Source organism: Melospiza georgiana, chromosome 17, assembly GCF_028018845.1.
Source record: "Melospiza georgiana isolate bMelGeo1 chromosome 17, bMelGeo1.pri, whole genome shotgun sequence".
In the NCBI taxonomy this organism is placed as follows: Eukaryota; Metazoa; Chordata; class Aves; order Passeriformes; family Passerellidae; genus Melospiza; species Melospiza georgiana.
In genome coordinates this window covers 4,442,789-4,467,322 of record NC_080446.1, presented here as the reverse complement: position 1 = coordinate 4,467,322, position 24,534 = coordinate 4,442,789, and the positions used below count along the sequence as shown (strand labels likewise).

The window sequence follows — 24,534 nt, the reverse complement described above, 5'->3', positions numbered from 1 at the left end:
GGAAAGAGAGAGGGGTGGTCATGGAGGGAGCTTTCTGTCCATCCTCACACCGTCAGGTTTGCCACCACGACCTCCACTCTGTTCTCAGGCACCTCTCCTGAGTACTGCAAAGAAAGACAGGAGTGGTCATGGAGGGAGCTTTCTGTCCACCCTCACACCTCCCTCCCCTCTTCCTCCATCACCATGCCCATTGGGATGCCAGTCCTGTGAAGAGGACCATCTGTAATGAGCAACACTTCTCTTTCTCAATTCTGCTTTTCTGTTGGAACCCTGGTTACTGAGGATTTTAGACTTTCTGTGCTGATAGGTGCTGACCCCCAAGAGAACACTGCACTGCCTTTCCACTGCTTGAGTAAAGCAATCTGTGAAAGAGGTGAATGGCTCAGATATTCCCTGCTTTACTTCTGTATAAATGCCCTCTGGGATTCCCATAGGTTGGATTTGCAGAATAGCTTTCTGAGCTGCTTCCTTGATTTCTGAAATCACATCTCGAGGAAGATCCACAGCTTGGTCCTCCGGTTTATTATGAGGAACAGGCAAGACTTTTCCTATTTTTTTCCTTGGAGTATTTCCCAAAAGCCTAACTTCACCTTTCAGCCTGAAGGAGAACAAACCCACTATGGCACAGCCACTGCACAAGATTCAGCAAGTGCTCCAAGGAATCCAACAAAAAACATTCTTGATATTCTTGCTTAATTACAGCAACCAGAGAGTTAATTGTCAACAGCAGGGGGAAATGGCATACTGAAATGTCTGAATATTTAGCATGACGATCTCCGTTTATCCCAAGGTATTTTGCCTCACTCAGATTTCAATGATGGCATTTTATTGCCTCTTCAGTGATTTTACTTCATTTTATTTCTTTCTTGCCCCTGATTTTGTCTCATTATTTGAAGTGTTTCTTGTGATTTTGCTACAGCCTTTCCTGGTGCTTAATTCTCTCATTTAGCACTGATTTCATGGAGCATGTCCCGTTCAGGCACATCCTGACACATTAACTGCATTCTTTCCTGCTTTCCAGTCCTTGATTTATCTCATGGCTGATCAGGGATCCTGGCCTGTGAATGCTTCCAGTGTTTGGGGCTCAAAAGCTGCCAGCAAGACACATTCCCAAATTTTCAACTGTCCTCATGTCTCAGCACTGCCTATTAGCAGCACTTGCAAATCAACACTGTGATTGACATATGGCAAATTAAACACTGGGGAAACGCCGGGAGCGGCTGGCTCCGAGTCTGCAACTGAAATTCTGGCCCCAAACTGCAGGAGCTGAGCACTTCTAAAATCTGGCCTTTGGTGTGCACAAATGCCAGGTTGTGTGAATGATAATAAATCATTCCTTTGTTAGCACAAGAGTCCGTTTCCCCTCCTAACCCATCCCCATCCTGTGGCATCTCTCCGGTACGGATGCTTGTGTTTAGTAGATATTATTTCACTGCTGACAGCAAAAATATTCAATCTGCCTTATGCTAATGTGAATTTAAATTTGCCCTTTAGTGGTATCCTGAATGGCATCTTGCCCTCTTTTCTGCTATGCACCTGTCCTAAACAAGTTTTCATTAGTGAATGCAGATGGCATCTCTTTCCAGCCATGCAGAGAGGTGGGGAAGAACAGTGGGAAGCTGCAGGATAATTCTTATTCTGCTACATGCTACAGCTCTTCTTTTCTCTTTATTTCCCCTGATTTCACTTGTTCTTTACCCATTCTCTTGCCCAATTTGGAGTCTCTGCGGCACACAGCTTAAGCAAGGGAAATATATGGAAATTTATCAAAAGCCTCTTGAAAAATCCATTAGATTATGTCATATGTACACTCTAATATCAACCCTGTCTGAACTGAAGCAGATTAGTTAAACAGGATCATCTCTTCCTAAATCCACACTAGTTATTGCCCATTACATTAAATTAATGTTGTATGGCATGGCAGCAGTGACAAGCTGATGAGCCCCCAGTCTCTTTTAGGCTGCACTGCTGACAACAAGGTATCATTCTGTAATTCCAAAGGAGTTAAACACTCTGTGAAACCACCTCAAATCTTCAACTCAGGACCACAGATTTCATCTGTCAATCCTGGGCTTATGCCCTGCAGAGCCAAACAGAATGAAGTCATCAAGAACAAACCATCAGCTGCATTTAACCCATTCAAGAGGGCCAGTCCTAAATGATCCCTGAACAGCTTCAGTAGGTCACAGCCCAGGTGCTGCCAATGAGTCTGGGTCACATGGAAAAGCCCCACACTGATTTTACAGCAGCTCCTCTAGCAGCCATCACAACATCTATTTTCAGCCCACAGTGACAGAGCTTACACATTTTAAAACATAATGTTATATTAAAAAATATAAATACACAAGCACATGCCAATGTAAAGCCTGGAGGAAGATCACAGCAGCCTATAAAGCTTTTCCCTGGGGTGAATACCACGGTGCTCAGCACATCCTGGGCAATCCAGGGGTTCATCCCCTTGTTGTTGACCTCTGTTAGGTACAGTTAGGAAATTGTCAGTCCTAAGCAGAATTGAGAGTGGATACTGCTTACTGTGCTTATAAAGCAAAGTATTATTCTGAGGAGAACAGAGCACCTTCACTGGAATCAAAGGAGCCATCCAAAGCTATTCAGGGTAAAAAGCAAATCTTGGAGAGATGTGCCATGAAGAAAAGAGTAATTTTCATCAGCTACACATCAGCAGCTACAGGGAATTCAAACTGGAGTCTGCCTTTCCTCCCTCTCTCACTCCCCCACTATCATTATTATAGGTAAATGCTGTAATGTGTATTGTCCACAATTGTCTTTACCTTTAATAAAATTAAGTAATGACATTAAATTACACCTGCTAAAGGAAGGATGGCAGCTCAAAGCTACCCACACTTCTTTAATGTCATTCCCTCCCTACCCTGGAGTAATTCAGGATAATGAACATCTTTCACTATGCTGCTTTCCAACATTCCCTCTGCTCTAAGTTCTCTTTCATAAGATTACAATTGATTTTCAAATAAAGAGAAGCATATCTATTCAAACAAGGTAAAACAATGGGCAACAGAGGAGCTGCTGGAGTAAACACAAGATTGATAAAGCAGTGCTTGACCGATACCTGTAGCATTTATTTGTACTCCCCTGTATTTCATTTAGCCTCACTTTCAATTGTTGCATTTGAAGTCCTTGATTTCCAGAAAAATTTTAAAGACCACTCATAATGATTTCTCTGGCTGATTGTTACACACTTCCCTTCTCAGATAGGGATTTGTTCTGAAACTGGCATGTTCTGAAATTCTGAGGGGTATTTTTTCTTCCCCTCCTATAAAGGGCTGTGCTGGCAAAACTTCTCCCACTCCCCTTGAGCTGGCCCCTCTGAAGTTATGCCTTGCTGAAAAGGAAATAATTCATTCTGATTTTTGGGTTGGTACTAAAATTGGTTAATCCCAGAATTTGTCTTTCACGTCATTTGGACCTGACAGCACATAAACACACAGACAAATACCACTGCAGAGGAGAAAGGGATTGATGTGGGGGACAAATGATGAATTCACACCATGACTTGACTTTGTGCAATAAATCTGGAGTCTGGGCAGTGAAGCCATGCACAGCTGAGTAAAACCAATTAGCTACTGCAGCCACTCCTAGGGAGGTGTGGGACTGAGACAGATGAACACAAGGATAATTATTCAGGCTTCCTTCTAAAGGGAATTCCTTTTTTTTCCAATGTTCTTACTTCTTTCCCTGGCTGGTTTTGCTTTTGCAAAGGCAAAGACTTGTTCAGAGGAATGTCTGCAGGAAAGATCTTTCTGTTGCCTCCAATGATGACCCAACATTTGTTCCAGGCAGCAGCGGTTATGAAGGCTGAATTGCCTGGACAAACAGTGTTCCACGACCTATAGCTATGGATTAACAGAAGAATAAGGGCATCTCAGTGCTCTTATTGGACACTGAGCCCCTCCCCAGACAGATATGACTGCTGCAAAGTGCTGGATCTTCTCTCCAGGTCCATTGGGCTGGGAGAAACTGAAATGAGAGCACATGTGGTGGTGGGGGGTCCCATCCCTCCCCAGCTCCTGCTGCCCCATTAGGAGATGAGGTGATGTGCAGCCAGGGATCCCAGCACTCAGGGGGCTCCACTGTTTGAATCAAACACACAGCTCCTCACACCTCAGGGCATCCCCCCAACCCCAGGCTGGCACCCCAGGCAAGGGTTTGCCTTTTCTGCCAACAAAGATTCTTGAAAAGCAGGAAAAATTTATAAACAACTGTGGTCTGGTTGCAGCAGTCTGTGTAAAATGGGGGAGGGGGGGAAGGAGAAAATCTCCTAATAAATCATTAATTGTGATGTGCCTGCCCAACTGCAGCACGGAAACAAGCAAATGCCATCCTAATTGATTGCTTCTTATTCCATCTTTATAGGCCTGCATTTTTTATTGTGTGGGTTGAATGAGCCCAGAGGTGTAAAAAACTTCTAGATTGTACTCTGTGTATCTGCCAACTTGATATTTAGATCAATAATGCTCTTTCCCCCCCTCCCCTCTACTCCTACTACTGGTAATTTAGCTTTTCTTCCTAGCAGACTAATTGCTGTTTTCTTAAGCCTTACTATCAATTCTGTGACCTTTAATTTCCAATATAGTTTTCTGTGGGGATGGCTGTGCTGGGCTGTGAGTTATCCCAGCTCTCAGCTGCTGTGACAGTCACACAGGGACTGCCAGGGTCTCCCTCCACTGTGTGCAAAGGAGACCATCAGCTTGCTCAAATCCCCACAAAACCCCTGTAAAGTCTGCCTTATTTTGAAAGCCGGGCTTTGAGATGCTCATTTCTGGTTTTATTAAACTACTCACTCCGGTGAGGTCTCCAGTGATCACCACTGATGTCCTCACTGCTTTTTGAGGCTGCTCTGCATTCCACCAGCTAGCAGCCCCTCCATAAACCTCTGGGCTGTTGTTTTTTCCAGGTTCATGGCCACAAAATCCCCTGCACTGCTTCAGCTTCACATCCACGTGGATCTCCTCCACAGCCCATCCATGCATTCACACCCAGCTCCCTCCCAAAGGGATGCCTGGGCTGCAGGCATCACCTGGTGCTGCTCAGGCAGGGCTCAGCCCTGCCCAGCCCACCCAAGGAAGTGCACGACAATGAGCTCACCAGCTCTGAAACGATGCTTTGGAGGTTGTGCCTTTGTCCTCAGCAGTCTGTGCCATTACAGCAGCTCCCCTGCCTGCAGAGGAGCCCTCTCAGCTCCGAGCAGGCTGTGCTGCACACAAGGCACCCACCTGCTCACAGGAGTTTGTGCAGGAAGCTCCGGTGATGCTCAGCGGGGTCTCCAGGCGCTGGTTTATTTCTCTTTGGAAGGGTTTGAAAAACAACAGCAAGCCCTGAAGTTTGGCACTTGTGAAGCTGATCTCAGGCTGGAGCATGGACAACCTCTGTGGTGCTCCTGCCACAGGTGACAGCCCCCGGCTTTACTCTTTGGTGTCATTTATTCAAAATCTCAAGTAATGACTAACTCTGGATCAACATACAAATTTTACTCTCTGAATATGAAGACAAAGCTGCAGCAGAGGAGAATAAAGCAATACCCTCTCCTTCAGAAGCAGCAAAAGAAAACCCTCTTACTTCAGACTCCGTGTGAGGAAGGAACATGTGGGTTTCACCTTGGTTCAAAGACTCTTTGAGTACTTGCCAGGAGTTCAGAGCACATAATAGTAAAAGGATATTGAAAAAAAAAAAAGTAGTTTGCATATCTAACAAAGAGTACTAATTTTTTTTCATTATCAGATGTTACATTCTTTTGATAGTATGAAAAGATGCTGCAGAAATGATGACACAAGACACCATTCTGCTGCAAGATAACCATTTCCAAATAAATATATCTTAAGAAATGAGGTCTGAAGTTTGCATAGAAATTTAGATATTTTATAAAAATGCATTACAACACAAAGGAGCTTTTTACAATGTTCATATGAAAGGTTTAAAAAGAGATTAAATTATGTCCTTGCAAGGCATATAGCCTTGTCAAGAAAAAAAAAAATTCTACATTAACCCGTGTAGGAAAGTTGTACTTTATCTCTATTTCAAAGGCTATAAAGAACCACTTTAATCAACCTACTTGACTTTGGGGACTTGCACATCTCACTGAAACTCATGAAATCTGGCATAGTGTGGTTTCCAGAACACAAAAGCCTTTAATCCGTAAACTGACACTCTTGTACATTCAAATCCTGATACTATCTCCTTGTTAGGAACAAAAATTGTGAATTTATCCAAAATGGGATCTCATCTCCTCTAAATGATGTAGCCTTTGCAACAGTGACCTTTAACAATGGTGATACCCAACAATGAAAGATTTTATGTCAGGAACCAGTGGAAACAATATACATTAAAATTCTGATCTGATAGCACAGCCCTTTATTTTTCAGTTTTAGACAAGGATCCTTTGAACATTTCATTTGCTCTCTTGTCTAACATACCTTTGTTTCTTGCCCACGGAATGAACAGCAGGAAAAGGTGGCTGATACTTTTCTGCAGACTATTTGATTGTCAGGTGTAATTAGCAATGCTCTCTTTAAAATAGAGACATAGATTTTAAAACAGCTGGAACTGCCTACAAAGCCTCATTCTTAAAAAAAAACCCCTTATATACATACATTTATATAACAGAACAGTTTTGAACAGATACATCATAACTCCACAGTGCTTGACAGCCCTATGCTTCCCTTCAGCTGCAGAAGCAAAGGCTGAAGTGACTTGTGTGTCTCCTGAGGCAGCTGCAGAAGGGGCTGGAGCCGTGCCCTGTGCTGGGGCAGAATGCTGAGAAAATCATTAATTCATGTGTTACAGGATAAATCCATCAGGTCAGCCTGGATTAGCCTATTGATCTCCCCAGCGCATTGCCACAGAGCCCTGTGATCCTGGCTGAGCTGCCAGGAAAAGCCCCAGGAAGGCTGGCAGGGATGGGATGAGCTGATCCCAGGCTCTGAGCTCCACTGGGAGCCCAAACTGGTTTGTATGGGCTGGGGTTAAACAAGCCAGAGGAAACTTGTTCTGCTTCCCAGCTGGGAGGCTCCACCAGCTCAAACTGAACCACCATGGCTTAACGAGGCTCTCCAAGGCCAGCTCTGGGTTAAGGAGGAGAATTAGGGTATTTTGTATAGAAACAAAAAGCAGAAAGAGGCACAACATCTACAAGAAACCACTGAAATTTGGGGGAAATGCTACAGGTGGAAAAATGTCACACAGGAAATGTGGGTAGGTATGTGATACCCTGACCTGGAATTGCCAAAGCAGTGCCCCCTGCATCCCCCCTGCTGGCTCTCCAAGGCCAGCTCTGGGTTGAGGAGGAAAATTAGGATATATCATAGAAGAATTAGGACATTGTGCATATAACCATGGGACAGGGGAGCTTTCCAGTGTACTTTTACTCTCTAAAACAATCAGCTCCCTAAAAAGAGGATGCAATCAATTCATTTGTTGGCACGTCAGGCCTCGCATTTCCTTCTCCTGCAAACTGCAAAGCAGCAAAAAAACATGCTGCTTTGAACAACAGTATGAAAAACAAGATTTTCCTGATTTACATGTAAACCAGAGCAGCAAAAATTGAGTGAGAGAGCTCAGCTCCTAAGTGAGCAAAATGTACTCCACAGGTCTGGCTCTGCCTCTCTTGGTGAGATGTGTCTAGGAGGGGATGTTTCAATTCAGGCACCTGTAAGAAAGTTTCATAAAGAAGGGCCTTAAGCTGATAAGTCTGGTTTAGGATTTTCTTATTAACTGCCCATTCCCCATAATGAGTTTTTAATTTAATTTTTTCAGATTTTAAGGCATATGAAAGCTGCTCATGTGCCTCTGGGATCTCAAGATGGGTATTTGGGAAAGAAAGAATTATGAGAGTACTGAAACTGATTTTTACATATGCTATAATCCTGGTATTGAGATTTTTAACAAGTTTCCTGTGCAGCACAGCTCAGCCCTTCTGCACACTGATTCCTGCTCAAACTTCCTCTGCACTGCAATTTGAATCTCTGTTATTTCCACATTAGTCACAGAATTAACTCACAGGGGTTTTTGGGTTTTTTTAATGAGTAGATTGGAAGATCATCAGGCACTGAAGACCCTCTGTTCTGGCCAAAAAAAGGGTTTCTGACTGGATGGAGCAGTCTTGCAGGAGAAAGACACTGAAGGAGGTGTTTTATTCTGAAAATGTGGTTTATTCTGCAGTTTAAAGACATGATCTTCTGCACTTGTGACACAATGGCCATTTCTGTATGTCCTTACTGATGCTTAAAATATTATGGCAGTGTCTGCCAGTGGAGTGAGAACCTGAACTCACAGGAGATTCGTGCCAGGGCTCCTACAGGAAAGGATGCAGTGCCTAAAATCTCAGAATTACAGAATGGTTTGTGTTGGAAGGGACCTGTACACCTAGGCTAGGTCACCTAGCCCAGCTCTCTGCCACCTTCACCTAGGTGAGAATCTGGCATTCCAGAGAAATGCCTGTCTGTTTACAGTAACTCAGAGCTGTAACAGAAAAGACTACATTAAATACTGAGTCATTAATCAGCCTTGCCAGGAAAAAGAGGCTTCTTGCTGAAATTCTTGTTTACAACATTTCCTGTGGAATGGAGCAAGAGGGATGCAGTGAGAAACACAGGATACTGGGTCAAAGAAAAGATGGGTTGTAAATTCAGGAAAGAAACGATTATTATTTCTTCTTTTTTATTTTTTAGCAATCAAAACCTGCTATTGTACTATTCCGAAAAAACTTTGTAAACCTTTCACCCATTCTCTGATTTTAACTGGCTGCTCTCTGTGGTGTGACCCTTTCTTCTACAACTGGGAAGCTTTAAGACATCCTGGACAGTTAGAAAGATTTGATAAGAGAAAACTCACAGCACTCCCAAATCCTTTGCTAAATCTCCCTTTTTCTTCCCCCACAGCATGTCACTAAAGATTTCCTAAGTGAAATGTACTTAATGAAGTTCCAGATATATATCCTCTTAAAATGACAGCCCTCAGAAGCAACTGTTTTTAAAGCAAAAGAATATTGAAGAATTAAAAACCTGCCGACCCAAGGAAGTCAGCCAACCCCAGGAGGGGATTTATTTCAGTGCTTTCCAATAATGGAGTCATAGAATGTATTTAAATTTCTCAGCCTCACACCCATGCCTGAGATGCTGAGGATTTGAGAGATAATGAAGTAATCCAGCACAAATGGGTGTTTGCCTGGGACATGCCAGGGCTGTGTGGATATCCAGCCTAACCATGATGGTGCTGGGTGTCTAAATTCAGACAACTGAATGAGGGTCTCCAAGGCCAGCTCTGGGTTGAGGAGGAGAATTACATATATATTTTTTGTATATAACCAAAAGGCAGAAAGAGGCACAACATCTACAAGAAACCACTCAAATGGGAGGGAAATGCTACAGGTGGAAAAATGTCAGATAAAAAACATGGGTAGGTATGTGATAGAGGAGCATCAATGTCTGATTTCTCATTACAATTGTAGCCTGAGTGATACAGCAGAGATGAAGGGAACAGCATCTGATGCCCACACTCGGATCTGGGGGTGCAGCCCGGGGTGATTTCCATGGCAGCCCAGCACAGAGTAACAAGGGCACTTCTGGGCATTTCCCTCTGCATCTCCTCTGACTGCAGAGACCCTGCCAGTGCCACGTGGGCCTGTCACACCTCCCCGCACACAGGGAGCTCACACCTGCCTGGAGCCTCCTTCCCACTGCACAATCCCATGGAAAGCACGGGGTGGGGATGTGGTCTGGGGCTTCTCCCCCTAGATCCTGAACAGGGGAGGAGAGAAACCCCTGCCAAATGAGACACTGAGCCAGGAGACAGCTCTGGAGATGCTCACATGAGAGGGCTGATGACAAATGGGGACAGTGAGTGATGGCTGACGGGCGCTGCCGTGGCTGGGGGTTGTCTCTGCTTTAATAATATTAGATGGTATTAAATATTAATTAAAATTTAAATGATATTATTAATATAATTATACTGTAATATTAATTACAACATTAACCCAGCTGCACAAACCAGCAGGCCAGAAAGCCGAATGCCCAATCAGTGTCACATCCATGCATGGCTGGGCATCTCTGGGTGCTGGGGATGGATGTGCCACTCACCCTGTGAGTGACTGCACAGGCAGGGGGTTCCAGGTGGAGCCCATGCAGGGATGCCCAGCACATGGAATGTGCTGCTGCTCCTGCCTCTGCCTCCCGTGGGGAGCTGCAGCTGACTGAGACTGCACTTTCGAGCATGGAGAGGAGCTTGTCTTATTCTTGATTTTACACCAAGTACTACATGTGTCCAATCTGAGAGAGACCAATGGAGTATTTTTTAATATCTACCCCCACATTTTTTTTTTTCATGACAGAAAAATTGAAATTTGTAATGGAACTATCGTTCCTGTTTTTTTTTTTTTTTTTTTTTTTTTTTTTTTTAATCACTGGTCTTTGGCAATTTTAAACTCTGAGGTCTGAAAAATTCATTACCACTAACTTCCATCAAGGGTGTTCCTGAAACCAAAATTACTTAATCAACTCAATTTAGTTTCTTGTGTAGACCTAATTCAGAAAAACTTTATCTTCTTGAATTGTTATTGCAATTAATTTCCCCCCCCCTTTTTTTTTCTGCAGCAGACGACATTTCAGTAATTAGATATTCTATAAAAATGAGTTATTCATTCAGAAGAGCTTCACTTTTATATTTGATTAATCACATTACCACTGAGGTCTGGGTTTTGTCTCCAAGGAAAGTTTAATGACCTCATTTTAATCCTTCTTTTAACCACCAGGCAGGTATCAATGAGAAGAAATAAAATTATCTTCTTTTTTCTTTTTCTCTGCTTTATTTCACAATCTCAAGATTACATTTGATGCTTTTTCTGTGTGACTGACCCATTTAGAAGGAAGAATCTAGCTGATTCCAATTAGGTTCAGGGCAGAATCAGGCTAAACAGAGCCTTGAACTGCGCCTTAATAACTAATGGTCAGTGTAATGGAGAGGAACCAGAACTGCTTCACCACGTGGCAGCCAGTTTAAAGCTCTGTACATGATTAATTTAGTGATAATTTGAAAATGAATGTACTGAAAGGAAATACACAAAACAAAAGGCACTGTAAATTTAGGTTTTGATTAATGGGGTCTATTAGGAAGAGACTTCTATCAAGAAGATGACTTTTTTTTTTTTTTTTAAATCAATGCATATATACCCACACGATGTAATGGAATAATTCATATAAACCACAATTTATCTGTGAGTAGAGACTTGGAGATGTTTGATGACTGTTTCCCTGGCATCAGCATCTATCTGTGCTTTGGATCCAGCAATATGCACATCTATATTTGGTATTTATACATATACATCTCTGTATCTCTATCTGTTTGGCAGTCTCAAAGGTATCTCATCCTTTCTGTCTTGTGCTACACTGGTGTAAAGGCTTAACAGACATCACAGAACAGGCTGATGCTTTTTTCATTAAGACATGAGGAATTATTGTTTTCTCATAAAGCGAGAAATAGCTTTCATTTTAGATGAAAGAGGTGACAAAATAAAGAACAAAACTTGAGCATCCACAAGAGAGCAGGAGGTGTTTCCTGTGTTGCCTGGCCCGGCCCTGGAAGGGGCTCCAGGCACTCAGAGATGCTGTGCTGGGAAAGCCCCAGTGCTCCCAGGGAATCTGCACCAGGAGTGGGGATCCCCCCCGTCTCTCACAGAATTAAACTGTGTGAGCATCCCACACCCTCAGCTCCACTGGACAGGCTCTGCACTGAGGTGGGCATCCATCTCCAAAGCCAGATCCAGGTGTAAATATTTCCCTCATCATGGTTAACCTGTGTGTCTACAGCAAAGCCCTGCAATAATTACTGTGGTGATTTCAGCACAAGGCTGTAACAGGATGGGAAGAATGAATATTGTTTCTCCTTGTGCTCTGTTTGTTATTGTTACCTCCCAACCCAACATTCTTAATCTAAACTCATTGTTCATGGCAAAGGTTGTCACCGGGACATGCAACAAGAGGCAGAAAGCCCATTTCAATTTATAAGCACTGGGGTCTTATTTAGGAAAACTAGACTGATTTGTGGTTTTTAAGACTTCACTGACTGTATATTTAATGGAAATGCACACAGAATTAGGTAGATGCTCACATACCCAAATGCTACTGGGCATATCTGATTCACTTGAATATAATAATTTATTTCAGTTAGGGGCTGACAGCTCTGTAACAGCCCAGGCTTTGCTGGGTACTTTGGCTGAGCCTCGTTTTACCTGGAAAATTGCAAGTGAACACAGTCACTGGGGAATTTCCATGAAAGCATAATTGATTTTTAACAATAAAGCCTGTCTGCAGGACTGTACAGAACTCAGGGTTTGTCTTCAGCTGTAAAACAGCACAGTCCTGCACATTCCCTCACCACAGCACTGCTCCTCCCCCTTGCCAGCTCTGACCTGTGCCATCTACTTCAGTTCCTGTGTGACAACTGCCTCTAAATTATGCCACAGGCACAGTTTTGATGATTTAAAAACGCTGTGTGATCCGGGCTAATCTACATCCAAATGTCACTGCAGGCTTCCTGAAGGGCACAGGTGTAGTGACAGGGACAGAGAGACCTCCAAGGACAGCTACACATGCACCTTCAGTCTGTACACTGGCAGGTCATGTACACAGGGCTCAGGATTTAAGCCCTTAATCTTTTCCAAGGTCTAGGAACAGGGAGGAGGCAGATGGACACGTGCCAAGGGCCTGGGAGATAGCAAGCTACCCACTGTCACCAGTTTTTCTTGGATCAGCCAGTTAAGATCTCTCTTTTTAGGAAGCCCTCAAAGGGATCTTGGTCCAATTTTCTGTCTGTAGGAAATCCCAGTGACATCCCACTCCTGCTGGGCTCTCCCTCCACAGTGTAAGAGGAATTTGTAAAACATGAGCATGCATGCAAAAGGGATTTCTCAGAACACTCCCATGTTCCAAATGCCTCTGGGTACATCTGCCTGTAAATGTGTTTAGGAAACCCCAAGGCAGCCTGACGTGGATGCAGATTTTGGTTTCCTACGACCATTAAATATCATTTCTCCAAAGCAGACCTATTTGCATCTTTGCATCCCAGCCACTTGGAAGTCACAATCTCTCAGCCTGAAGGAAGAGCTGAGGTTTTTTTCCCTGCTTCTTTGCTATTTTGAAGCTCACCGTTGCAAATGGAGCTCAGCAGGATCTGACTGAGGGGGCTGGAGCCCAGGCAAAGCATTCACCCCACTTGCAAAAAAGTCACATTTTTACAGTTCACATCAGCTATTTCTGTGCAGTGCTGCTCTTGCATAGGTTGATGCACAGCTATTTTCTCTCCTCAAACAAACAATGAATGTGAGAACAAACACATTCAGAACGGGGAATACAATTTTAGGTTATGCTTGTTTGCTTTGTTTCCACAATTTTGGCGAGTTCACAGAGCAGGAGGCTAAGTGAGAGCTACACCATGGCTGTGAAAAAGGAAATACTAATGCCCTTGTTCAAGGCACTGAAACTGGATTACTATATCCAAACTGGGTCAGAAGAATGAAAACTGAGCAGAGCATGGAGCACAGCAGGGTTAGCAAGATAACCAGGGAAGGGAAGCTGTAAAGCAGAAGGGGTTGGAGGATCTTGGCTTGTTTTGCCTCATGGAATGAAGAACAAATGTACACTGGTAAATCACAGGGGAGAGAAAATGGGAAGAAAACATGAGAATGGGAGAAGGAAGAACTATTTCTGGTGTAGGCAATGTCAGCAGGGCAGCGATGCTCCAAGAGCATCTTCACTCTCAAATTCCAAAGCTCTTCACAGAATGGGATCGTTAACATCTCCTACAGCACTGGAGGAACCAGGACACCTGCACAGAGAAAGGTCAGACATTTTTGGCAGTGTGGTGCCAGAACCAAGGAGCCCTTTTAACTTGGGTCTGTCTCTGTGTTCCTTTGTGCAGGGAGCACTGAGCTGTTCCCTGCAGCTTCCAGCCCTGCCTGACCCAGCCCAGCACGAGCCCGGCTCACTCAGCCTCGCTGGCAGCCAGGGCTGAGCCTGCTCTGACAATATTCATTAAATAGCCAGGTAGAAACTGGCAAGATCTGCTTTTCCCAATGTGCTTGCAACAAGGACTTGCTCCTTCACTGATCAGCCAAGCCCGTGTTGTAAGCACATTAACCTCACCCAGAAACAGCCCCTGCACAGCCTCTCTGAATCCAGGCTGCTCCTCACCAGCAATTCTGCTTTGAGTTCAGCCAGCCCTTGGCCAGGCAGCCTTTCCCAGGCCAGCAAAGCCCAGCCCTGCCCTGAGAGCTGGGAAGCACCCACCCATCTGCAACAGTCCAGTCCTGAACCTTTGGAGCTGCTCCTAACTCAGTGTCAGGATGAGCCAGCGAGGCAGGGCAGGGGATGCTGTCCCAGAGCTGCCTCTTTAAAACAGACTCCACTGGATTCAGCTTTGCAGGAGGAGATTCTCAGAGCACTGACAAAGGGCAAATTTTAAAGTAGCTTAAAATAAGACCTCCCAAGGCTCAGGAGATTAAAGAACTTGAATAGTCCAGTTTCTTTCTTCCCTTTCTTTCCCTCCAATTTTTTTTTTTTTTTTGATTGCCAGGCAGGTTTTCCCAAGAATTCACAAACTCAAGTAATCATGAGCGCTTTAGCCCAGTGAAATAATATTTTCCTTACATGGGCTACTATAAAAACAAGTTCTGCACAGTAGGCAAATTTAAAATAACTTTTAATTAACATTTCAGACACAGAAGTCTGATCATGCAAATTCATCTGCGTCTCCTCTCTGTGCCTGATTGTTCCTGATTGAATATGATAAAAATAGACTTTGAATGAGTCAAGTGTGGGCATGGATTTCTTTCACTTCTCCTCCCCTCTGATTATGCATTTTCTTAGATAAAGTGGAAATCCCTGAATGGCTATTAACAGTACCATGGGTCAGACTGGAAAGGGCATCCTGCCTGAGAGGAGTTAAAGATTTCACTGGAATTAAAGGTGCTCCTCCTGTGAGCAAGAAAGATGCTTGAATCTTACATAAACCTCACCTGAGACTATCCAGCATTGTTCTATCTCAGCTGACTTTTAATCTCTGAAATACCAGCTCTAATTTCACTGCATCCCCTGTATCTGAGGTGAGCATCTGACCAGAGGCTATGGATCCATATTAATATAGAAAACCCACAACTCACTTGCACACAGGAGATAAATATTTGAAGGGAGACTGAGGAATTTCCCCATAATTAAGTCGTATCAGAGGACATGACCCTGTTATAAGTAACAAGGACTCTGGATAATGGAGGGCACAGTGATACCTTCATCTTGTAACAGTAAGAGAGCCAGTAACAATTCCTACAAAGCCTTTGTAACACAGTCCAGTTAAAGTGTCAATATTTTACAGCAGCTGGTGACTTGGCAGGTGCAAAATCCACCAAAACCTCCACAGAAATGAATCAGTCACAGAAAACTTGGGCATGGGGGGTTATAATACCTTTTCCTATAGCATCTGACCCAGAGCCTTTGAGCATGGGCTGGTTGGGCACTTTGAGGAGTCAGTGCTACCTCTCCTCTTTAGCAGAGGGAAGAGTTGCCTCCCTTCATTTATTTCTGCAAGCAGCAATGTCACACGAAGAACACAACACTGTGGACAGGCTGAAGTCCCTTAGATAGCCAGAAGAGCATTCCCTGGGTCACAGCCCTGCCTTAAACCATTTAAAAATGGCCTTAGATGCTTATAGTGTTTCAGGGGATGCTCCACTCCTGTGGGGTCTCTCAGGAGACACGTCCCCACTGCTGGCTGCTCTCTGATGCTTCTCAGCACAGGCACAGGTAGCACTGCAGATCAAAAAAAACATTCACCATCACAAAAAGGAGCTGAACAGGACCAGAGCAGGCACCTGGCCCTCACTGTGCCCAGTGCCTTGCAGCTTGCTGCAGGTAATCCTCAGGACTGTCAGGACTGGCCATGCTGATGGAGAGTTAACAGCAGACTTGAGCTCCAAATTGTTTCATCCAGAGACTCTGATTTCCTTCCTCCCATATAATTTCAGAACCCTTTGTTTGAGAAGGTGGAGCTCCTTCTTCCCCTGCCTTTCAGGTGATGGACCAAAGGACCTGAAACCTACTGACATCAGTTTTCATGGAAGCACCCAGAAATTCTGGAGTTTCACTTTACAAAATCTTCATTTTGTACCTTTAAGGATCTTCTCTGTAATTTTATTGCTCTTTCACCACCTCTCACCCAGCAGTACACTTTGACGCCAGCCCAGCTGGTATTTTGGATGTCCATTCAGCACCACACCTCTGCTGGCTGTGCCACTCTGGCACTGCTGTGCCTGAACCTGCACGTGGTCCCTGCTCTCAGCCCCTTCCCCTGCCCTGGGCCTGGCTGCAGACGTGCCCTGCCTCTCTTGACCATCACAGGGGATGCCTTCCTCTCCCCCATCCTGTTGTTAGATTTTACACAGCAACATTAATTCCTGCTGCTGAATACACGAGCTGTGACACCAGCGTGGTGCAGTGTCCTCCTGAGCTAAATTCCCATCCAGAAACGATTAAGTCTGAAACCACCCTGGCTGAATGACAGGTAATTTAAGAGCTCCATCGGGTGGGCCTCTGTATCTGTCTGGGATGAATACAGCTCCTGAGCACCTCTCATCTGGCTGCTTGCCAAGAGCAAGCCACAGCTTCAGTTGTTCAGTCTATTTTTGTTTTTACAGCAGCATCTCAATACAACTATTTAAAATAAAAATATACAATATCTCTCCAAACAGTCCGCAGACTTAAAAGAGACCATGGGCTTTCTCACTCTCTGAGGAGCTATAGATCTCCTGGAAAGTGATTTTTGCTATTTTTTTTAGAGGTGTTAAAATGCAGATCAGACTATTTGAGGACAGCGAGGAGATTCAGCTCAGGCTTAAAGAAACTCAACAGCCTGATGCTGTTCCCTCTGCCAGTAAGAGAAAAAACATATTATACTTTCATACTCACATGAAATTCAGCCTGGCTATACCCAGGAGTATATCAAAGATATTTGTTTCCATAGAATCACAAAGTATTATTGTAAAACACCCTTGGTTTTCAACTCTTTACAGAGAAGTCCCATGTGCCACTGTGTAAAGCCCTTTGGCCCTTGCAAAACTCTTTCTTCAGTGATTGAAATTAGAGAAATAATGGTACACATCAACTCTGCTTAGAGGAAGAGTAGCATTTTCTAATCCATTTAACACAATTCTGTGGGTAATTCTCTTGATGGCTTTTACTCCTTCCAGGTTTAATACACACCGAGACATTAAATACTCAGAATTCACCTGAAAGAAAATTTCCATTATCCCACCTTCCATCAGCTCTGAGAAGTGCCATTAAAACACATCTGGAGGGGATGCTGCCCTGCAGAAGGCAGGGAGAACATTGCAAGGAGCCCTGACCCAGCTCACCCTGCTCCCCAAAACCTCACCCCACAACCTGCACTGGGGACACGGACCCACGACCTGGGGCACGGGAACAACCTGTGCTGAGGTGACATGGCCACTAGATGTCATTCCTTTTTCACTCAAAGGGAGGGCAGAGAAGCATTTTCCTGGCAGAATAAAGTCCCCACACACACCAGGGAGCTGGGGCAGTGCTGTGGGGCAAGGTCCTGCAGCCCCATAGACACAAATCTCATTCCAGAGAGAATAATTCTGTCCTGGCAGGAGAAAGGACCACACAGCCCAAGACCTGTGCTGTATTTTTATGGTTCTTCATAACTGTACCATACTGAGGGAGATGTTTAACCACAATTTTACAGCATAAAGATTGGAGTATCCATGATGGACACATAGCAGAGATGTGCTGATCCATCCACTGCAGCAGCAGCACAGCCTGGGGATTGATGCCCAGACCTGAAAACATGTTGGGTGCCCACTTTGCTGAGACTCAGGAGGAATTTAGTGCATTTTTTCTTCTTAGAACCCATGTTCAAGCCACTATGTGAGAAAATGCTGTCTGGGAGCTGAGCATGTCACAGCCCCAAACTCAGCTCCCCATGGAGACGGGAAGGACCCAGAGTCCAGAGCTGACATGAATCCAGCTTGGGTCCACAGGGGCATAAATTGGGCTCTGCATGACTTCCTGGAGTTCTGTGACATGCCTGCAGTTTGTAAGAGTATAACTAAGGGGAAACTTTGGTCCTATGCTAATAAATATTTAGAGACCCTTTAGGACGGAATGAAAATTCAGAATTATATAAATAATAAAAACATTCCTCCAAGGGTGTTCAGTGACTTGAGCACTAAGAAGTTAGAGCACCTGTATTTGAAAGGATTTGATGCCTATTTAAGACACATCACTTACTGCTCCTTGTTGACCCTCATATGAATACAGACAGGGGGTGCACAAGCATTTCTCATTTATTAGCATATAGACCTCTGCACTGCTCTGTGATTTCTAAATTTACCATGCACATTTCAGATGTTCTACATCTATGGATTATGAAGGCTGGAATGAACCAGACCACATAATTTCATCTTCCCAATCTTCATTTTTACCTTAACCAGCTCTAAAAATTTGTCATTTCCAACGTCTGTTTTTTTCCCCTTGCCCTCCAGGAATACCTTGGAACACAAGAGAACAGAACAGAAGACTGTGCTAATAAAACAGAAGAAAAATCTTTAACTGATTAAAACCAGATGTACTGAAGAATGTCTACACATTTACTGCCAGCACTCACAAATACATCTGTTAGAGCTATCAGTGAAATACAAATTTTACCAGCTACCTGCTACCATTTACAGCACTTACAGCCCTCTTGAAATCATATCCAATCCATAAACCCCAAATATCTCTCAGTGCTCAGGATTTCACTCAGAAGTATTAATAACTCTGATATGTCTACAGCCAATTGCTATGAAACAACTGCATCCTCTTTGGTGCAATCAGACATGGGCTGTTTGCCACGTTATTTCTGCTCCTTCATTGCCTCGGCCAAATCAGTCACCAAACAATTTTGCTGGTTCATGAATCAGTCTTTTCCTTTTTCCCTTTTCTCCCCTGAAAGTGTTTATTCCACAGTTATCCATCAGAGTTCCTCCTATCTGCCCAAGCAGCTTGGAGAGACAGCAGACACCGACACCCATGAGCCAAAAGCAGAGTGTGCCTGCATCACCCTGTGGGTACTCACAGTGCTGGTGGTGAATTCAGGGGGGTTGTCATTCACATCTGTCACTGTAATGATGGCTGTGGCCGTGTTTGAGAGACCATAGTTCAGATTTCCTTCCATATCTGTGGCTTGAACAATCACTATGTACTGCTGAACTTTCTGGAAAAAAAGAAAAGGAGAAAAGATGAGACACAAAAACACACTCTGTAAAACACCTTTGTTTATCTTCCATATACAAGTGTGATCTTTAAGCAGACTAAGAAGTTAATTAGATAAAAATATTAGTAAAAAATTAAATTAATTTTTCTGCATCATTTCTGAAGTGATTTTTGCATAGATCCGTGGACATCACCTGTCTCATGGGAAAATAAAAGTCTTATGGGCAAAATTCTCTGGTTGAAGCTGACATTTTTATTAACTTTAAAGTATTTTCTGCAACATTAGCTTCTGTCTTCTGAAAACCAGTAAAAGTTTTGTTCATGTGTTTTCACTGAAAACACTGCTAAGAATATTATACCCCCAAAATTGACATCAACATTGCCTGGCAGCCCTCCAGCTCGTTCTGCTCACACAGTTTGATGCCCAAAAAGCATTAAAATGCTCTTCGTGTTTCAATCCTTACCACAATCCTGGTAAATAAGGAGAATTTAAGTCCAGTATGGAAGAAAAAAATAATTCAGCGCAATAAACAGCAGTTCAGCAGAACTAATTTAAATTCCTGAGCACCCCCTACCACACAGCTCTCAAAGGAAAAAACCTCACAGAGCCAGCCACAAAAATCACACAGGGAAGTTCTAAAGGATGCTGTAAGTCAATGCAAGTGGAAAATAAAACTGAATAAAAGAGGAGAGGCCATCTGATGTTGCATGTGTACACATCTTCCTGGGATATTTTAGGAGTATCTGCCTGCATCAAGAGAACTCTCCTGATCTTCACAACTGGCCTCAACAATAAATTTCCGTTTAGACCTGCAGAATTTACTATTGATTCCTGTCATGCTCACAGAGCACTTTAGAGGCAGATGGGAAAGCAAAGCTCCTCTCCTGGAAAGCGGGCCAAGGGAGGCAGGAGAGCCAGGGCAGGATCCAGGCAAAAGCTCAACACAACCCTGCTCCTGAAGGTGGCACATCAGAGAGCCCCAAAGGGGTGTGAACCAAGGGGAGGCAGAATTTTATGCAGGAAAAGCTTTTTTGTGAAGTCAGGTGGAGGGACTTTGGTGCAAGGAAAGAGCAACTACCCCCAGAACACAGCTCAGGTACCAGGGCTGCTCCTCCAAGGTGCCAGTGCCACAAGTGTGTGTAAAATGTCAAATGTCCTCTGAAGTTTCAAAGGGCAAGAATTAGGTCAATTAGGGCTCTTTATTCCCATATAAACATCCTTGAAGTGCTGTAACTGGCTCGGTTCTTTAATTCTTCTGAGTTGCCAGAATAAGAGATCTGCATTTTAGCTTTATCTTGATTCCAGGGCTTTTAATTGACCTGCTAAATTGACAAGACATCACACTTAGGGATCCATCAGCACCTTGCAACTGGAATATATTATGGAAATGCACTTTCATTATCTCTTCCTATCTTGTATAATAAAACATGAGGGAGAAACTATTGTTAGCCCTTGTTTTGGGCTCATGCAAGAAAGTTCTGTTCATTACTCCATTTGTAAAGCACTGCACAAGGCTGAAATGTCCTTATTAGTGAATGTAATTTCTATTTCATATCCAGCTTTTCCTTCCTTATTCTCTGTTATGGACTACCTGGGAAGCTGATGGAAGTATTTCCTAGCAGGCCAAACGCTCTAGTTTAAATAACAGAAGGTTTAAATCATAGAAGTGGGGAGGGTACTTATAAAAGTAGAAGCAACGAAATTTCACATAAATGAGAAAAACACATCTGTGTGCGTGTACTCACAGATTTACAACAGAATTGTTTTCTTTAACAAAGCACTGTTCACTGAGCTCTGTAATGTTAATAAAAAAACCCCCACACAAATTCAGAGCACTAAATTAGAGAAGTTTAAAAGAAAGATGTTGATCAGATCATACAACACAAAAAAAAAAAAAAAAGAGAAGGAAAAGGGCCAGAATTTATTAGAGTGTGCAAATGTAGCAGGCACAAGGAGCTGGTGTGGAAGGAGGGAAAGAAGGGAGGGATGGCAAAGGAACACAGCACTTGTGCAGCAAGAGCAGGCAGTCCAAGCCTGGTGAGAAAATGTGGGAATTACAGCAGATCCCAAAGGATGGAGTGATCAGGCAGGACCATGATGGGAATGCACACGCTGGGGAGCTGCTGGATCTCAGGATAGCACTGGGTACACATCAGAAATGAGCTGCTGGGGGAACCCCAGAGACACCCCCAAAGTTGCACTGATTTCCATCAACTGAACACAAAATTATTGTGTTTAGAGCAAAAGTGGATTTTGCCGTGGAGAATGGTGTGGGAAAATGGTGTACAGAACACAGACATAGGAAATCAGAGAAATATCTAGGTTAGAAAAGACCTTCAAGATCAAGTCCAGCCATAAAGCCAAGTACCACCAAATGGAAACAGTCTGAGGCCTCATCTGCCAAACCTTCAGGATGGCTTCCATCCACATCCAGCTCCATCCCAAAGGCCCCAGCACTGTGTGCATATAGGGGTGCTCCTTTCAAGTGCCCAGTTTTAGTTTATAACTAATTCAATCTCCAGTGAGATTGGTCCCAGCAGATAACAAATTACTGATTTTTTGTTTTTCTCTAGCTAATCTTTTTGCTCTTGTGCATTAAGCTGATTTTATTGAACTATTCAATCAATTTCAATTTCAGCATGTCCTTCCAATTTGTCACATCATCTCCAGGGGCATCTCAGTTTGTTGTCCTAATAGTATTATTATTGTTACGACTATTAAAAAAAAAAAAAAGGCAGCCTCATGCCCCCAAGCATGAGAGACATTTTCTTGATGGCATTTTGATCATACAGAATAATTCTCCTCTTCTCTTTCTTTGCAAAAATGACATTTTAAATAGCACAGGGCAGAAATTACAGCATAGAGGTAAAGCAAAATGGTTCTAACATTTACTGTATGTTTGCTCTGATGGTGATGCTGGGGAGCTCAGGAAATGAGCCTGTGGCCCAAGGGGGTCTAGACTAAAAACCCAGCCCCACTGAAGCCTGTGGGAGCTCCTGTGGCAAGTGTTTCTAATAAATCTAACAGATCTTCATGCTACAGCAAAGCAAATGTGCTGCTTCTATTCCAGACAAGGGAAAAAACCTCATCTTGATAAGTGCGGCGTTTTTAGTCTGACCTAAAAACTAAGAAGGACTTTTTAAGGAAAAAATGATGAAGGAAGGAATAATTAAAGGAAATGTGGCAGATCTAATCTATCTGCTCTTCTGTCAGTCATCTGACACAGTGCCCCAAAGAAACACATCAGCTAAATTCCAGAAGATGGGAATTAGTTGAAGGAATTTGTTAAGCTGGCTGATGGGAAATTAGTCAAGGGCTTGGTTAAAAAGGTGCCTTGTACAGGAGGAATGGCAGCTTGGAAGAAGGGCAACTGCATAATAGAAAAATGCGATTTAACAGCACAAAACACAGGAAAATGCAGCAAGGCACCCATAAAACAAAACTTTCCTGGAAGCTGTTGTATTGGACACGAGGAGGGATGGCTGTCCCCATGTCCCACCTGCTGCCAGTGTGCAGCTCTGAGCAGGGCACAGCTGGCAATCCTGACCCTGTGCCAAGCCAGGGCTCCTGGGGACGCTGGGCACCAGCCAGGCCCTGTGCTCACTGCTGAGCCCCTGGATCCCACCAGGTGCTGGCACTGAAGAGCCCATCACAGGAGAAGAGCCTGGCTTGTTTAGTCTAGCAAAATGAAGGCTGATAGCAGATATGATTGCTGTCTATAAATAACATCAGGAGGATAAACACTGGGAAGGCAAAGAAGCAATTTAAACTAAAGGACAATGTTGACACAAGAACAAATGGGTATAAACTGGCCATGAATAAATTTAGGTTGGAAATTAGTAGGCCCTTTACCAATAAAGGAGTGAGATGCTGGAGCAATCTAACACAGGGGCTGGGGAGGAAAAACGTTCAAAAGAATATATTAACTTAGGGCTAAATCCTCCTGGTTTAGGTAGTAACTATGACAAAATGAGCTAAAGCAGAAGGCAGATCTCTTAACATTGTCTGTGTGCAAACAACTTTGTAAAAAGAAAAAGAAAAAAAACCCCTTTCAGTCCAAATAGCACAGACTGTTCATGTGAAAAGGCTTAACACTGATGGTTATCACTGAACCAGCCCATTCCATTGGCACACACAAAGGACCAGGTGTCCCAGACAAAATTACAGCCATTGCAAGTGGCTCTCCCCATCGAGACAGAGGCTGGCATGGAAATGGCTCAAATCCCTGGCTGGGCTGAGCAGAGCCTTGCTGAGACAGGGTATAAACAAGAGTAAATCGTATTCAGGGACAGACTAGAAAAGAACAAAGTATTTTAAAATGAAGTCCTAGTAATGGAGTGCTACCTGTGATCCCAATTTTCAAATGTGCACGCACGGTGTTTGAGAAATGTGGCTCTTGCCAGTTTACACAGGCAATTATTATACATCACACATGAGCTGGGGAACTGTGTACACCAAAGTCCAGAAATGCAGTAATTATGTGATTAAATTAATCTGCATTATGGACAAAGGGTTTGCAAAATTAGGAACTACATTTTCAAAGCCCTGTACAAATATTGTCCAATTAATTACTACTTCCTGAGAAATGTATGACTAGCTAATTTTAGCATCACGCCTGGTAAAGCAAATAAGGTTACCAGGATGTAGGATGTATTAGCAGGAATCCATTGGTGAAGGAGATAGGAAATCTAAATTCTATTTCTTCCTGTGGTTATCCTCACATCTCCTTTATATCTATGTTTTTTTCATCTCCCCTTAATTTTGCAACACCAATGAGATGAATACGAGATGTTCTTGTGATTTGTTTTCTAAATAAATTTTTTTGCATGCTACTGAAGACTTGATGTTCATGTTTTTGGGTATCAGAGATGGCAAACACATCATTAATAAATCCTGCACCAGAACCAGGAAAGGCAATTTAAAAACAAATAAACAAACTCCCCCCAAACATTCACTTAACTCAAGCAAAAGTACTTTTTCCAAAAAGATCTAAATAGCCACCATTTATACAAAGCTCACAAGAAAAGCTTTTAAAGCATCTATCCTTTAATACTCCCTACTTAGCCTTGGTTAAGTAAGAACAGATTTCCAGCAGAAAGCTCTCTTCTGGAAGCTCTGGGAAGAAGGCAGCTTTCACAGGACACCCAGGGAAATCCAGCACTCCTGCAGCTCCCCCAGCCACGGTGGTGCTGGGTTAGGGTCAACTCTGTGCCAGAGCTGAGCAGAATCTTTGATAAACCTTGACTT

The 24,534-nt window shown here is 43.5% G+C and overlaps 1 protein-coding gene across 1 annotated transcript in view; it reads right to left on the bottom strand.

Moving 5' to 3' along the window:
* Positions 1-24,534, bottom strand: part of CDH4 (cadherin 4) — a 414,960-nt gene that overhangs the window by 22,696 nt on the left and 367,730 nt on the right. Inside the window, exon 8 of the mRNA XM_058036348.1 lies at positions 19,150-19,287. Coding sequence (XP_057892331.1) covers positions 19,150-19,287 — 138 coding nt within the window. The remainder of the gene's footprint in view (positions 1-19,149; positions 19,288-24,534) is intronic.